General features: G+C 39.6%; 1 protein-coding gene and 1 pseudogene across 1 annotated transcript in view; one reads left to right on the top strand and one right to left on the bottom strand.

Annotated features, from left to right (window-relative positions):
• LOC141431364 (hexuronate transporter) overlaps positions 1–14303 on the bottom strand; it is a 47692-nt gene that overhangs the window by 6027 nt on the left and 27362 nt on the right. Inside the window, exons 7-8 of the mRNA XM_074092530.1 lie at positions 1508–1646; positions 489–628 (exon numbers count right to left, since the gene is read on the bottom strand). Of these exons, the coding sequence (XP_073948631.1) occupies positions 489–628; positions 1508–1646 (279 nt within the window). The remainder of the gene's footprint in view (positions 1–488; positions 629–1507; positions 1647–14303) is intronic.
• On the top strand, positions 12388–14247 carry LOC141431398 (uncharacterized; annotated as a pseudogene).

Raw genomic sequence — 14303 nt, 5'->3', positions numbered from 1 at the left:
CCGTAATGTCAAATCTCATAGTTTTTGGGTGAGCTACGCGGGTTTATTTATAATTAGAATATTTTGCAATATCTGAAATTAATTATGGCAAGTTCCGGGGCAATGAATGTCTGTGTTTTGAGACAGTTTTGTCTTTCGGAAACCTTTGTCCTCCTTTTTTCCGGACAAAACGGAGACTATGCAACACTGTGGCATGCTCGATATTTATATGGTACGGTTTAAGGTGTATTAAATATGATTTTAATCTAAACTTTGTTTTCACGCCCGTAATAACAGACTTTCAAAACCATACTTAAAAACCTCACGCAACAGTGCGCCATCTAGTGAGACAAAAAACGATAGCCCTCATTGGCTGCTTTAGTTATTTAACCAATCACGAGCAAACATCAAACGTCAAACAGGCCTCACGATACTAACGCCATCTAGCGACATTTGCCTCTATTTATTCTAAGTCGGTTGGAAGGATAAGAAACCATTAACAAACTTACCGAAGAAATACGAGATGGCGAGTGTGATCATAGCCCAGAGTGGGCCGAACACCACCGAGCCGAAGGCCGGAAGCGTGGCGATGAGCTGAGACAGAGCCAGCACCAGCACTCGGGAGCGGACCCCCATTCTGGCCACGAATCTGCAATGTTATTATTAAGATGATTAGGTATTTTATTAACATACTTCAATCAAGACTGGACTTAGCTCTCATTGACTCTCCCAAATCAAAAGAACTCAAAGAATATTACCTAAACATCCATAAAATATTAAGGGGCTGTTTCACCATCCATTGATTAGTGTTAACTGACGGTTAAATGTGATGCCGTCTCTATTTGCTTTGTTCGAATAGACGGAGACGGCATCACATTTAACCGTCAGTGAACACTAACGTCTAATTAATGGATGGTGAAACAGCCCCTAAAACTGATACAGCGCCATCTATGTCGCAACTCGTATCATAAATAAGTAGCTACCCTATTAGTGCACCAACCTGACAAATATGACATTGGTCACTGGTCAGATTTACAAGCCAGTAACTTGTCAGATTAATTCATTTATTAATAAAAATGTAGCTTATTGTTAGAAGCAACAAAGTCGCTGTAATGTAAAATTCGAATAGGTACGAGTAAAAAGACGAAAAAATATTTAGGGACTTATATCTGACGAAACACCACCCCCTTAGGTAAGAATTCGGAGCGCAGGAACGTCTGCTGGTGTTTGACTGGCAATTTTTTCCAAGTAAATAAAAATGTTGTTATGGGCTACCTATTAGATTTGAGTCGGCCGATAAACAAGTCAGATGCCTATAACCGACTGACGTCACTATTAGCCACTCATTTGTCAAATAGGTAGGTATGCCATCGGTGACTGGTCAGATATACGCACTACTCATTTGTCAGATATGCTGTTGGTCAGCTCTACGGTCTCCTCACTTGTCAGATATGCCATCGGTCACAGGCTAGATCTATGAGCTACTCCCTCGTCAGATATGACATTACTGGTCAGATGTACTACTCACTTGTCAGATATAACGCCGCCGACGACGACGCCCACGGAGCCGATGCCGACGGTGACGGCAAACAGCCACCAGCCCAGGTCCACGTCGGGGAAGTAGTCGCGGTAGTACAAGTCAGCGTTGTACGCGAAACACATGCCGCCTGGTGGAGACGTATGATTATTTAGCACAATTGAAATTTTGATTTATTTTAATTAACCTTTAAACGAGTAACTTCTCTATTTATTTAAACCTACATTATATTAAGTATAAATGCGAAAGTTTGTGAGTGAGTGAGTGAGCATGTTTGTTACTTCTTCACGCTGAAACGGCTGGACGGATTTGGATGAAATTTGGCAAAAAGTTAGTTAACAACCTGGATTAAAACATATACTTTTTATCCCGATATTCCCACGGGATAGGGATAAAATCTTGAAGTAACCGCTGGGCTTAGTCATAAAATTTGATATGTACACAACCTCAATGAAGACCACGATGTAAATTTTGAGAATTCATAGGGGAATTTTGTAAAACCCCGGAATTTCAATTGTATCCAGATCGAATAGTTTACGCGTGCAAAGCCGCGGGTAAACACCAGTCAAATATATTTGTTACGGGATGTAGACCGTGATTTGATTAGCTTTAAGGGGCTACCCGAGGTTTTCATCGGTTTTTGACAAGTTTTGAATCGTAACTCCTACTTTTGCACTACAAATAGAATTATAAGTCAAACGGCTATCGGTTATCCAGTCTTTTATCTCCATTTTTGTCTACCGAATTTAGAAAAAAATTATTACTTAATTTTGTATGATTTTTTTAAACATTGTCTGAAAAAAAACACTTATTTTAGATCTAACATATACGAAATCTACATATTTGGGTTTGTCTTTGACGTCTCTAAAAACTGGTCGAGGGTTTTCTTTTGAAACTAATTAACACAAAAGTAATGGCAAGAAAATCAGTTTTTTCGCCTAAAATTGTTCAACTTTGATGCCAAATATCTCGAAAACAATGAACTTTGAAGTAAATATGGGATACTATATTGCTTAAAGCCGTTGTTGTTAATATAATAAGCTACAAAAAACATTAGAAAACTAAGGAATTCAGATCGAAGGTCATTGGGGCACGGGATCCCCTTAACGAGTTCTCAATATTTCGACGCAGTTGCATGCATCATGATGTTCGATGCCTACTCGTTAATCATAAAGATGCTGCTTGAGCATTCACTTGTAACACAACACAACTTAAAGGGTTAAATGCCCGAGTTTGTTTTTTCTTGAATTTAGTGGGGTTTTCATAAAAGCCGGGTTAATATAGGTATTTGTAACTGTAGAAAAATAAACATAAAAAAATATATTGTTATAAATACATTTCAGTACCTACTGATCACCCCCCTTGGCACTTGGCACCCATTTAGATCTCACATAATTTTTTTTGTCGTTAAAGTGACCAATCAAGGCATATATCGTAATATTGAACTTGGCTCTCATTTCATATTTATGTTTTGATGTGATATCATTAGATACTTTTTCTACAGAAATCATTTAATTTAAAAATTATAATAAAATGATAAAAAATGGATGCCAAATTTGAACTTTCTAGGTCATCTCTCATCTGTAACTGGGTTAGAGTTTTGATCTATAAGTGAGTCAGTGATAAAAATAACAATTTTTGGATGTTAATTTCTAATAACAGTTTGAGGTGTGTTTATGAAATTTGGAGCACATATATGTATCTCACAAGTCTCAATAAATGTGCCAAATTTGACGTGTTCATGTGAAATAGTTTTTGGGTTATGAGGGGGTCAAAAGTGGCTCCAAATGGTTCGGGTAAAATTACGCACTGCTCGCTATCGCCAGATCTGTTAGCTTGAACATGGCTTGACACGCTACCGCGTGTCTAGATTTGAGGTATAAGGGATCACCAATGCGGATGGGAATTATTTCCAAACATCCCATCCCATAACTTCCCCAGCCATTCATATATTCTCACTCTAAAAAAGTTGCCATAAATAGACGCCACGCCACGCGTACTATTTCCGTATTTTGTACAACGCAAATTAGCCACTGCCTACTCAATTTTCTTTTACGGAAGCATGCCCATTTATTAAAAAAGGCTTATTATCGTACCTTGAACCTTACAGTAAGCCCACAAGGATTTAGAGTGTTCCAGCTTATAAATAGTTGGCCTTGCAATTTCTGACAAGTCGTCAGCACCGTGACTGGCAGGATACGGGTGACCCCTCCTGAGCATGTCATCTATAACGCACAATGCCTAGGTAGCAAAATGCCTAAAACGAATGTCTAAAACGCAATATGCCTGATAAGCAAATTACATTAATCTCATATCACCTATGATTTAAGACATCTAAAACGCAAAATGCCTAATAAGCAAATACATTCATCTCATATCGCCTATGATTTAAGAGATCTAAAACGCAAAATACCTGCATGGCAAAATGATTAAACCTCTGGTTGCCTTAGCTGTATAATGTCTAAAACGCAATATGCCTGATAAGCAAATTACATTAATCTCATATCGCTATGATTTAAGACATCTAAAACGCAAAATGCCTGCATGGCAAAATGATTAAACCTCTGGTTGCCTTAGCTGTATAATGTCTAAAACGCAAATTACGATTAGGGTTTTTCGGTTTTAGCTGTACTGATTAGGTAATTTGCAAAGCAGACATAATGCATTTCGGGCATTTTGCACCTAAGACTTAATGCGATTTAGGTAATTTGCAAAGCAGACATAATGCATTTCGGGCATTTGCCACTAAGACTAATGCGATTTAGGTAATTTGCAAAGCAGATTAATGCATTTCGGCATTTTGCCACTAAGACTTAATGCGATTTAGGTATTTTGCAAAGCAGACATAATGCATTTCGGGCATTTTGCCACTAAGACTTAATGCGATTTAGGTAATTTGCAAAGCAGACATAATGCATTTCGGGCATTTTGCACCTAAGACTTAATGCGATTTAGGTAATTTGCAAAGCAGACATAATGCGTCTAAGGCAATAAGATACTTCGGCATTTGCGTTTTAGATGACCAGCTCAGGAGGCGGGTGACAGGCAGAACTATTAGCTATTGTCACTCCAGAATCAGCCTTATACTGTGTTTTTAAGGTCACAGTTGGTTATCCGTTTCTTTTTTGATCGCCTTTTGTATATCTAAGGCATTTAATTTACATTTGTCATTTGCGATTGTTGTTTTGTGCGATCGATCGGTTATCGATAGGAAATTGCTACTGCTGTTTTTCTGAATTAAATTCGAAAGGACATTTTAGGTTGCCTTTGAGATAGGTACCTACACCTACTACCTACCTTACTTAATCTTTAAAAGTTAGGGGTTCCTATTCCGTAGACTGTCTTCAATCTCAGTAGGGTATCTGCGGGACTGAACGTTTTCAGGCCTTCGGGATCCCGGTATTTGCAAGATCCCGCATAAAAAATTACACTATTTCTAAAAGTATAATAAACAAGTTCTCGTCTTTTAGGATTTTACTAAGTAGTATTGAGAGATAGCACGAGAGCCCTCTCATTCTGAGAGGAGGCCTGTGCCCAGCAGTGGGACTTACTGGCTGTGGGCTGGGATGGTGATGATGATGATTGAGCGATTAATCAAATTACACTTTTATAGAGTTAAAAATTGACAGTAGGTAGGTACTTCAGTACATACCTACTTCTCCACAGTCCCGAAAAATCTTTCAGAATCCCGTGCCCGTAGGTAATCCCGCAGTTGCGGGACTGGAAAAATATCGCGGTATCTTGGAACACCAGGATCCCGTAATACCTAGACTAGAAGCTCTACTAAAAATACAAGGCTCGGGCCTACTCGGCGTATTTGGAAATCAGCCCCTAGCTATTTAACTTCCCCGATTGGTCCATCAACTTACCGCAATGCCTGATGGAAGCAGCGATACACAGCAGCACGATCCTGGGCTGCGCTATCACGTGCCAGATGGTGACTTGCGGCATCTTCTTCCCTGACTCCAGGGTCGAGTCCCCGGCCTTGTTGTTGCCTGTGCCTTCTTCGCCGATGGTGGTGCGCTCCGGCTCGCGAAGAGTCAGGAAGGTGAGTATGGCGATGACGATACCCACGATACCGGCACCGTAGTAGCATACTCGCCAGCTCTGTGGATGACCAAAGGCTGTTAAGCGATGTGGAAGAATGTCCAATGAGATTCCTTGTTGGAAAGATTTTGATACAAACTGAAACATAGATGCACAGAAAAAAAACCAGAAAAAGAGACCAGCGCGGAATCGAACTCAGGTCCTCAGCATTCCGTGCTGCGTGCCATACCCCTACACCACCACTGACAGGAGTCTAGACACAAATTTCTCCCATGCACCACACATTTCAACCTGCTTTTTACCCGACTGCCCGAAGAGGGGTTATTTTTCGAGCGTATGTATATATGTAAGTATGTATGTATGTATGTTGTTTGTATGTATGTTGTGGGTATGTATGTCCATTTCTTTGGTCCTCGCTGCAGCCTGAACGGCTGGACGGATTGTAACATATGAGGTTCATTGGATTCGTCATAACTGTCGGAGTGACATAGGCTATATAATATTTCAATATGGCGTCTGCGAAAAAAAAATGGCGGAGGAATGAAAAAAATATTTTGTATTGTAACAATATGGGTATCAAATGAAAGCTAATGATTAGCCCATTCTAATATATATTGGTTAAACTTTTAATCTACTACTTTCACAGAAATATCAAAAAAGTATAAAATAAAAAACATTAAATTTAAAAATCAAAAAACCTGACTGCCTTAAAAACTAAAAGGAATAAATAAAAGTCTAGTGGTCTAGAACTCTGTCAAGAAGCTCATTTAAGGTTCAACAGTCGGGACCCATTCAAATCGTAACCAGCTCAAAAAATCCTGGTAATGGGTCCCGACTGTTGAAACTTAATGAGCTTCTTGACTGAGTTCTAGGCCACTAGATTTATTTATTCCTTTTAGTTTTTAAGGCAGTCGGGATTTTTGATTTTAAATTTAATGTTTTTTTTCTTAATCACTTAAGCAGCGACATGACACCAGTTTGTTAGTTAGTTTGACCGACCGTAACCCACCGACCGTGACCGTAAACAAATTTGGAGTTGAAATAAAAAAAATACAAAAACACTCCAAAAAACCAATCTTAATGGAAAGAAGTGCTAGTTGATTTTATTGACGCTGGTGTAGAATCACTGCAACGATTTAGTACTCATCTCTACTAAGTAGGTAATTATTCAAAAACTAATTTAAGTAAAGTATAAAAAATTCATTATTTTAGATACTCGTACTGGTACTTGTAAACATGGGCGAGGCCTATGTCCAACAGTGGACGACATACGACGGCTGATATGATGATGACTTGCAAACGCAATTAATCAGAGGCCGTATTGTCTTAACATTTCTGACAGTCGCGATCGCAATCAGATGACAGATGTCCCATACAAAAACTGTCATTTGATTGCGATCGTGATCGTGAGCGTCAGAAACGATATACAATACGGCCTCAGGACCAGAGGCCTTATTGTTTAACGCACTCTCATAATAGTTTCACCAGTTCTTTCTGTCACTTGTCACACGGGTTCGAATGAGGGCAGAAAAAGATAGTGAATGTAGCGTTTGCATATCATCCGATCACCGAACTGAACTCCGAACTTTGATAACAGCATAAAATCACTTGGACACTAAAAACTAACATACCATAAAAAACATTTTAATACAAGCTTCTTTTGTCGATTACTTTTTGTTGACTGTACTTGCATTGCCACCCAATAACTACATTTGCATACCAAATTTTAAGTCGATGCTATTAACCGTTGAAGAGTTCCGTCCTGCGGAGACGATCCTGGCTGGACTACCAGAATGTCACTACTAGATTATTGTATTGTCACGCGATTTACATAAGTATTCCAAATTTTAAGTCAATCTGACTACTGGAAGTTGATCAAATTTAACTTGCAAGATTTGATTACAGACAGACAGACAACGAGACAGGTGAAACTAAATAAAGCTCGTAAAAAAGACTTACCAGTCCCCAAGCATTCAGGTCCGGTATATACCTCCGACAGGGAAAGCGATACCGTACCCCCCGTAGATCCCCCAGTTGAAGATCGACAGCACCAACGCCCTCTGGGTCGGGAACAAGTCGGTCAAGATGCCTGTAGCTAGGGGTTGCAGCCGGATTCGCCTGCCGCCATGATCATTCGAAGGACCACTAGGTGCCAGTATTCTTCTACAGCTCCCATCAGGATTATGGCTATCACGAAAATCAGGGTGCAATAGGCGAGGATGCGGGCTCTGTTGTACCTGAGAAGAATATGGTGGTGTTATTGGTGTCGATCGATCTGTTTTTACAGACTTCAAAAAAAGGAGAAAGTTATCAATGCAGTTGTATTTTTTATTTTTGTTTTCAGAACTCCGTCATTCATTTGCGAACCGATTTGAAATAAATGTTTTTCGTTTGTATGGGAACATCTCCACAAATTAGGTCCCATAGTCACCGAATCACGATCTGATGAGTGTAAATATTGTAGAGACATCTATGGTGACTTGCTAATATTTAGTAGCACGAGTAACTCGTACATTTCCTCTTGAAAATCGAATCATCATTTGGTGAAGGGGAACTGATGAGTGAGACCACAGTTAACCACCGGAGCTACTCAATAACAGTATTTCACGGGTTGAGATTCAGTTAGGTACTTAATGAAATCACTATATATACACTAAGACACTGACAATTTTGCTAAGCAATTTATGCTCTTCGCAATGCATAATAATGAAGTGGATTCGAATTGGTGGCGAAGCACCAGGATAACTCCTCATAATGAAAGTCTCTGCATCGGAAAAAGCGATCTTTTGTAAAAGGGACGAGCAGTTGACATTACGCTATTGTATCTTATATTAGTTACACCATACTAAAAAGCGAGAAAAAATGTTATAACAAAATACCCGACTACACTTGACACCAATTGACCTAGTCCCAAACTAAACATAGCTTGTATACAATGGATACTAGCAATGGATAAACATACTTATATGTATACATAAATACATATTAAACATCCAAGACCCGAGAACAAACATTCTTATTATTCATACAAATATCTGCCCCGGCCGGGGATCGAACCCAGGACCTCAAGCTTCGTAGTCAGGTTCTCTAACCACTAGGCCATCCAGTCTTCGAATAATGGATTGGCTGTTGTCTTACTTGTCAGCAGCCACGCCCAGAATGACTCCTACGACGGTAAATACAGCCATGAAGGCCGGCCCGGCCAGCACCTGGTAATCGATGCCCAGGCCGTTGTAGCCCCACTCGCAGTACTTTGTGCCGTTCAGGGTGAGGCTCTCGCATCTGCGGGAAACAATTGAAGTGAGGTTGTGATGAATACGAATGAGGGCTATCGCGTATTGAATTCGCCGCTAGAGGCGCTAGTGTAGCGTGAGGTCTCCGAAATGTCGAAACTCATAGTTTTTGGTGAGCTACGCGGGTTTATTTATAATTAGAATAATTTGTGAATATTTTGCATTACCTGAAATTAATTAAGTATGGCAATTATGCGTGACGGGGCAATGAATTTCTGTGTTTGAGACAGTTTTGTCTTTCGGAAACTTTTGTCCTCCCTTTTTTCCGAACGAAATGGGACTACGGTACGTTTTAAGGTGTATTACATATGATTTTAATCTAAACTTTCTTTTCACGCCCGTAATAACAGACTTTGAAAGCCACACTTAAAAACCTCACGCAACAGTGGCGCCATCTAGAAAGACAAAAAACGATAGCCCTCATTGAAATCGGTTGGTTTGGTGGTGATTTTTCTGTGTCCCTTTTACATTACAAGTAAATAGAGATTTTCTAAGGGGGCTGCTAAACGGGCCATATTTTTACTGCAATTTGTGGCCAGCAACTACGGCCATCCTTCTCTGACACCGTACGCAAGTGCAAGATGCAAATAATGGCCGGCCACAAATTGCAGTGAAAATGTAGCCCGTGTCGAAGCCCCTTAAGGTAAGCAATAGGCGGACTATCGATTCAGAGCGATCTCTTCCAGGCAACCTTTACGATACCTTACCTTTTAGTGTGTGGTATCGTTAGATAGGTCATCACATCATAGGTTTTAAAATCATTACGGGGTTGTAAAGACGATTTTTCAATACAGTGATACATTTGAGAAATCTTTACCTTCATCGTATGAAATGTTTGAAAAAAAAAATCGTGATGGGAATAAATATATCAAATTATATTATTATTATTAACAAGGAAAACTATCACGGCTGTTTGCTTGAGAATTAGTAGTTTATATAAGGGTAAATAGGTATAGCAGCCGAACTTGGAAAATTCCATACGAAATACAAAATCCTAGAAAAATATTTGGCTCCTGGCTACGGAACCCTGTCCTGCGGTCCGACACGCTCGTATTAGTTGTTTTTTTTTCATTGAGATTTTCCACATGTAAAATTTATATGTAGTTGTTGTGTGTTTAGTAAGTAGTTGTTTAATTGTTATTTTGTAAACTGGGCTTAATAATAAAAAATAGACAAGCAAAAAGATTAAGTAGGTAATACTTATTTAATTGGATATCGATGACTTGTTAAGGTAATGTCAATGAGGGCTATCGCGAATGAATTCGCCGCTAGAGGCGCTAGTGTAGCGTGAGGTCTCCGAAATGTCAAATCTCATAGTTTTTGGGTGAGCTACGCGGGTTTATTTATAATTAGAATAATTTGTGATATTTTGCAATATCTGAAATTAATTATGCAAATATGCGTTCCGGGGCAATAAATGTCTGTGTTTGAGACAGTTTTGTCTTTCGGAAAACTTTTCCTCCTTTTTTCCGAACAAAACAGGACTTTGCAACACTGTGGCATGCTCGATATTTTATGCTACGGTTAAGGTGTATAAATAAGATATTTTAATCTAAACTTGTTTTCACGCCCGTAATAACAGACTTTGAAGCCATACTTGAAACCTCACGCAACAGTGCGCCATCTAGTGAGACAATGGCTCGCTCTTTGCGTTTTATGTCGGGGGTTTCCAAAGTTTTGTCGGTTAGGTTAGGTTATTAATGTACACGTTTGTTAAACACAACACAATCGTATCTAATAATATATAAAATTCTCGTGTGCAATTCAGTAGGTCTGAGAATAGGACGTAAACTCTTTTTCATACTTCTACCGGACGGAGTCGCGGGGCAACGGCTTAACAAAAATTTATTAAATTATAGTCTATTTTAACACATTTATCTATTAGGTTTCAACCGAATATTTAGCATAGCATACAAACCTAACAACCGCTGACCGATTAGTATTTTTCCAATCCTCGAAATGCGAGCAATGATCGATAGTATCGAATCGATGGAGTTATTTTCAAGAATTGAATTTCCAATGGCTAAAGCAGGGTTTCTCAAACTTATGGCTCCACGTACCCGTGTTAAAGTTTCTAGACGATAGCGAACCCTTACCCACGCCCCCCCAAAGAAAGAAATAAAATTGACTGATAGAGAAACTAAAAATAAAAAATAAAAAGTCTCTAAATTCCAATCTTAATCATCTTGCTAGTCTTGCAGCCTGGTGGTTTTTGGAGTCACGTAACCTTGTTGCGAACCCCCTACCGTCGAATAGCGAACCCCTAGGGGTTCGCGTACCTACTCCACTTTGAGTAACCCTGGGCTAAAGTTATCCTCCAGAGCTAAATAATCCGACTTTACTGTGGCAAAAAATTAACATATATGCAAAACGCAGTGTGCATAGGATTTAGTCGTTGTATCTCCCCGTTTGTAATTAAATTAATCTGACAGTTTTGCGGAATAAAATCTGTCGCGGATATCAAAACCAGGGTCCTCGTAGAACGTTTCGCGAACTTTTTGCCATAAGTTTTTACTCCCGCGCGTGTTAGCAATATCGCAACGTTATTGCTAATTCATTACGGGCTACTTATTTGTGCGTTTTGTATCCCTGCGACATAATTGACTTCAAGCTGGCCCTATTACTACGAATAATAATCTTATCTTAGGCCCTATACTACGAATTGTTAATTCAAACTTCGTGTCATGCCGTCCCGCCGACGCTTATGTTATTTAATACGAGCGTGAGAGGGACGGTACGATATGAACTTCGATTTTCGAATTCTAAGATAAAGATAAAAAAGATAAAATATCATTTATTGCCACAACACATAGTACAATGAAGACTTATTACAGATAATTACAAGCTTATTAAGAAGATAGGATCAAAATCAACCGTCAACTTGGTTATTTACACGGAATTTAGTAAATCAACCTAAATTTAGTTCAGTGTATTTTCTTCTTATTAGTTCTTTGAGAATTAAGATTGGTTTTTTGGATCTTTTTGTATTTTTATTTCATTCCAAATTTTACTTTTACGGTCATCCCGTAAAACCGAAATTGAAAATACAAACTGAAAATATAGATGCACAGAAAAACAGAAAATAAGACCATCACTGGAATCGAACCCAGGTCCTCGGTAAACCGTACCGCGTGCTATACCGCTACACCACTGATGAGTGATGGTCTTTTTTTTCTGTTTTTTCTGTGCTATATGTAGGAATGAGTGGTATGCTGAATGACTGATTGAATGTGATGATCGAATGAGGGAGATGGAGTGAATGAGTGTCGAGAGAAAGACGTAAGACGTGTGTGCGAAGGACGTGTTGATTTATTATTTTAATTAAGATTGTGTTTCTTAGAGTTTTTATTGAATTATATTTTATCTCGCCAACTAAGGTGTTTTCCTAAAGTAAAACTCTACAGTTTTTGGGGGCTCGTCCGGGATCACAGCGATCCAACTGGATTTTTTCAGACGACGACGTGTTCATAGAACAAAAGACGACGACGACGGCTCACGTCAAACGAAAAATCAGACGACGAAAATACGATTGAAAATAATTTGTGACGAGGAAAATGCCTAAAGAAACAAGACGTAACAGTCGGCGAGTAGAATTTGAAGATTCTTTTGAAGAAGCGATGTCATCATCACGAGGGGCGGTGCCATGTTACATCTGACAGAGGAACTGGTTCCAAAGTTCTCTGGCCAGGATAAGACGTATCCTGCGACCAAGTGGATCCAAGACGTGGAAGACAATGCCGAGGTGTTTGGATGGACGCCAGTACAGCAGTTACTCATGGCAAGGCGGTCGTTGACAGGGACTGCGGCACTATGGTTACGCGCTGAGAGGATGTACAGGACGTGGGATGAGTTAAAAGCTAGTCTTTTAAAGGAATTCCCTGATACCATTGACAGCAAGACTATCCACGAAATGATGAGTTCACGAGTGAAGAAGTCTGACGAATCGTGCATCGACTATATGCTCATCATGAAAGAACTGGGTAAACGTGGGAAGATGCCCGATTATGTTGCGATCAAATATATTATCGACGGTATAAGAGACGACCCAATGAAGAAAATGATGTTATATGGAGTGACGACATATTCTGAGTTAAAAGAAAAATTCAAAATTTACGAGACGATCAAAGAAGATTCGAAGACTAAGAAGACCCCAAATTTGCCTATCCAGGAAGTTAGAAACAAGCCGAAAAGTAAGTGTTATAGTTGCGGAGAATATAACCACATGTCCAATGAGTGCCCGCACAAGCCAAAAGGACTAAAATGTTTCCGATGCAATGAATTTGGTCACATTTCATCACAATGTACATCGACGGCAGGTACAAGTAAAAGTCACCAAAGGCAAAATGGCGGATCAGCGGCGAGTCACATGTGTGTTCAAAAGAATTCGAATACAACGGAAAATAACAACATTCCGAACGGGAACAAGAGCGAACGACGGAACGAGATCGAAACTTCATTCGGTTCGGTCAAGATGGCGGCAATGACGGCGCCACAGGAGACGACTGTAGCGAATGACATGAGTGACAACACAATGTCAACGAGGATGGCGGACGGCCGACGTATCGTAAACGATGAAGAAATTATTTATTTGGAAAAATATTGGTGCATTGATAGACTCAGGAAGTGACATTAATTTAATTTCGATTGACTGTTTACAAGCTTTGAACGCGCCAAAATATGAACAGAGCGTGATTTCTTTGAGTGGACTTGGTTCGACGCGTGTTTATCGTTAGGTTTATCAAAACAAACATTTTTATAGATGGACATGTTTCGAAGACGTATTTTACATGGTTGTGCCTAGGAATGTGATGCCGTTTTCTGTAATTTAGGCCAAGATTTTTTAAATAATGTAACGTTTTTATGGAGGCAGTCGAGTACTTTTTTAAAGTCTAGTAATGATTGGTACCGTAACTTTGTGTAGTTTTTGTGTTTCGATGTTATGGTTAATGAAGGATCCAGAGTTACAAGAGGAGGTAAGACAGTTGTTGAGACGTATCGGCCTAACAAGACGAAAGAGGCTTCCAGTTCAGTTGCGCATTACATTGAAGGATGACGTCCCGGTTGCGCAACGACCACGACGGCTGGCTTTGGCCGAGCAACAAGAGGTTGAGCGTCAGGTGAAACAATGGCTAGAAGACGGGGTGGGTCGGGTAAGTTATCCGAGTACGCTAGCCCATTAGTGCTTGTCAAGAAGAAGGATGGTAGCACTAGAATTTGTGTTGATTATCGACAGATAAACAAAGATGGTGAAAGACGAATATCCGTTGCCATCATAGGAGATCATATTGATAAGCTGGGCAAAAGGAAGGGTGTTTTAGTACAATTGATTTGAAGAATGGGTATTTTCATTTACAGTTCACGAAGACTCTGTCAATTATACTGCGTTTGTGACACATAACGGGCAATACGAATTTTTAAAGGCTCCGTTTGGTTTATCGGTATGTCCA

This window comes from Choristoneura fumiferana, chromosome 9 (assembly GCF_025370935.1).
Source record: "Choristoneura fumiferana chromosome 9, NRCan_CFum_1, whole genome shotgun sequence".
Taxonomy (NCBI): Eukaryota; Metazoa; Arthropoda; class Insecta; order Lepidoptera; family Tortricidae; genus Choristoneura; species Choristoneura fumiferana.
Note: the sequence above shows the minus strand (reverse complement) of the source record. Positions and strands in the feature narration are given on the sequence as shown.